Source organism: Etheostoma spectabile, chromosome 18 (genome assembly GCF_008692095.1).
Source record: "Etheostoma spectabile isolate EspeVRDwgs_2016 chromosome 18, UIUC_Espe_1.0, whole genome shotgun sequence".
Lineage (NCBI taxonomy): Eukaryota > Metazoa > Chordata > Actinopteri > Perciformes > Percidae > Etheostoma > Etheostoma spectabile.
The window spans coordinates 15,651,697-15,652,506 of NC_045750.1; the positions used below are offsets into that span (position 1 = coordinate 15,651,697).

Below are 810 nucleotides of genomic sequence, written 5' to 3' on the forward strand. Positions count from 1 at the left end.
CCAGTTCTGCCCAGTTCTGATGCAGCCAATTCTGTTGTCTGTACTAGAACTGGGCTGCTCATGGCGTCATGGATGATCTATTCTCAGCCCAGTCTGCGGCAAAGTAAAGATTAAAACATGCTTTTTATGCTTTTAATTAAAACATGGATGATGGATTCATTTCAAAATGTCATGCATGTATAACTAAAAAAACAAGCATAAACATGTACACAATGCTGTGACGTAATAGTGTGCATGTGTGTCGGTCAGTGGGTCATTCATCCTGCTTCAGGTCTGCTCTGCAGTTTCAGACGGTAGACTGAAGAACTTGGGTGGGCATACTTAAAATAAAACAGACATGTATTGTTTGGAAACATTAAAGCACTGATTTGTAGCAATCTTCAAACACTTACCAGAATGTCCTTATTTCCTTTGACAAAGTCATGGAAGGCCTCGATGACTTGCTCTCTCGTCTTTGTTTTCTTAAAATCTCTGTTCACCGTCCCGTCCTCCTTCTACAGAGGAGAGGAGAGGACACAATAAGGGGAGGAAAGGAAGGAGGGAGCGAAATATATTTTTAGAGATTTAGCCAGCAATTAAAGCAGGAAAGGGTCTTTGATGTAATGGCTATCCTGGTTTCCCAGAGTTGTTTGTTTTGTCTGTCAGTCTAAACCCTTAAAGGTCCCATGGCATGAACATTTGACTTTATGAGGTTTTTTAACATTAATATGCATTCCCCTCGCCTGTCTATGGTCCCCCAGTGGCTACAAATGGCGATAGGCCCTGGGTCTCCTGCTCTGCCTTTGAGAAGATGAAAGCTCAGATGGGCCG

The 810-nt window shown here is 42.6% G+C and overlaps 1 protein-coding gene across 3 annotated transcripts in view; it reads right to left on the minus strand.

Moving 5' to 3' along the window:
* Positions 1 to 810, minus strand: part of LOC116705917 (inositol-trisphosphate 3-kinase B) — a 29,393-nt gene that overhangs the window by 3,080 nt on the left and 25,503 nt on the right. For all 3 annotated transcript variants that reach the window (XM_032542398.1, XM_032542399.1, XM_032542397.1), the window contains exon 10: positions 393 to 494. In XM_032542398.1, the coding sequence (XP_032398289.1) occupies positions 393 to 494 (102 nt within the window). The remainder of the gene's footprint in view (positions 1 to 392; positions 495 to 810) is intronic.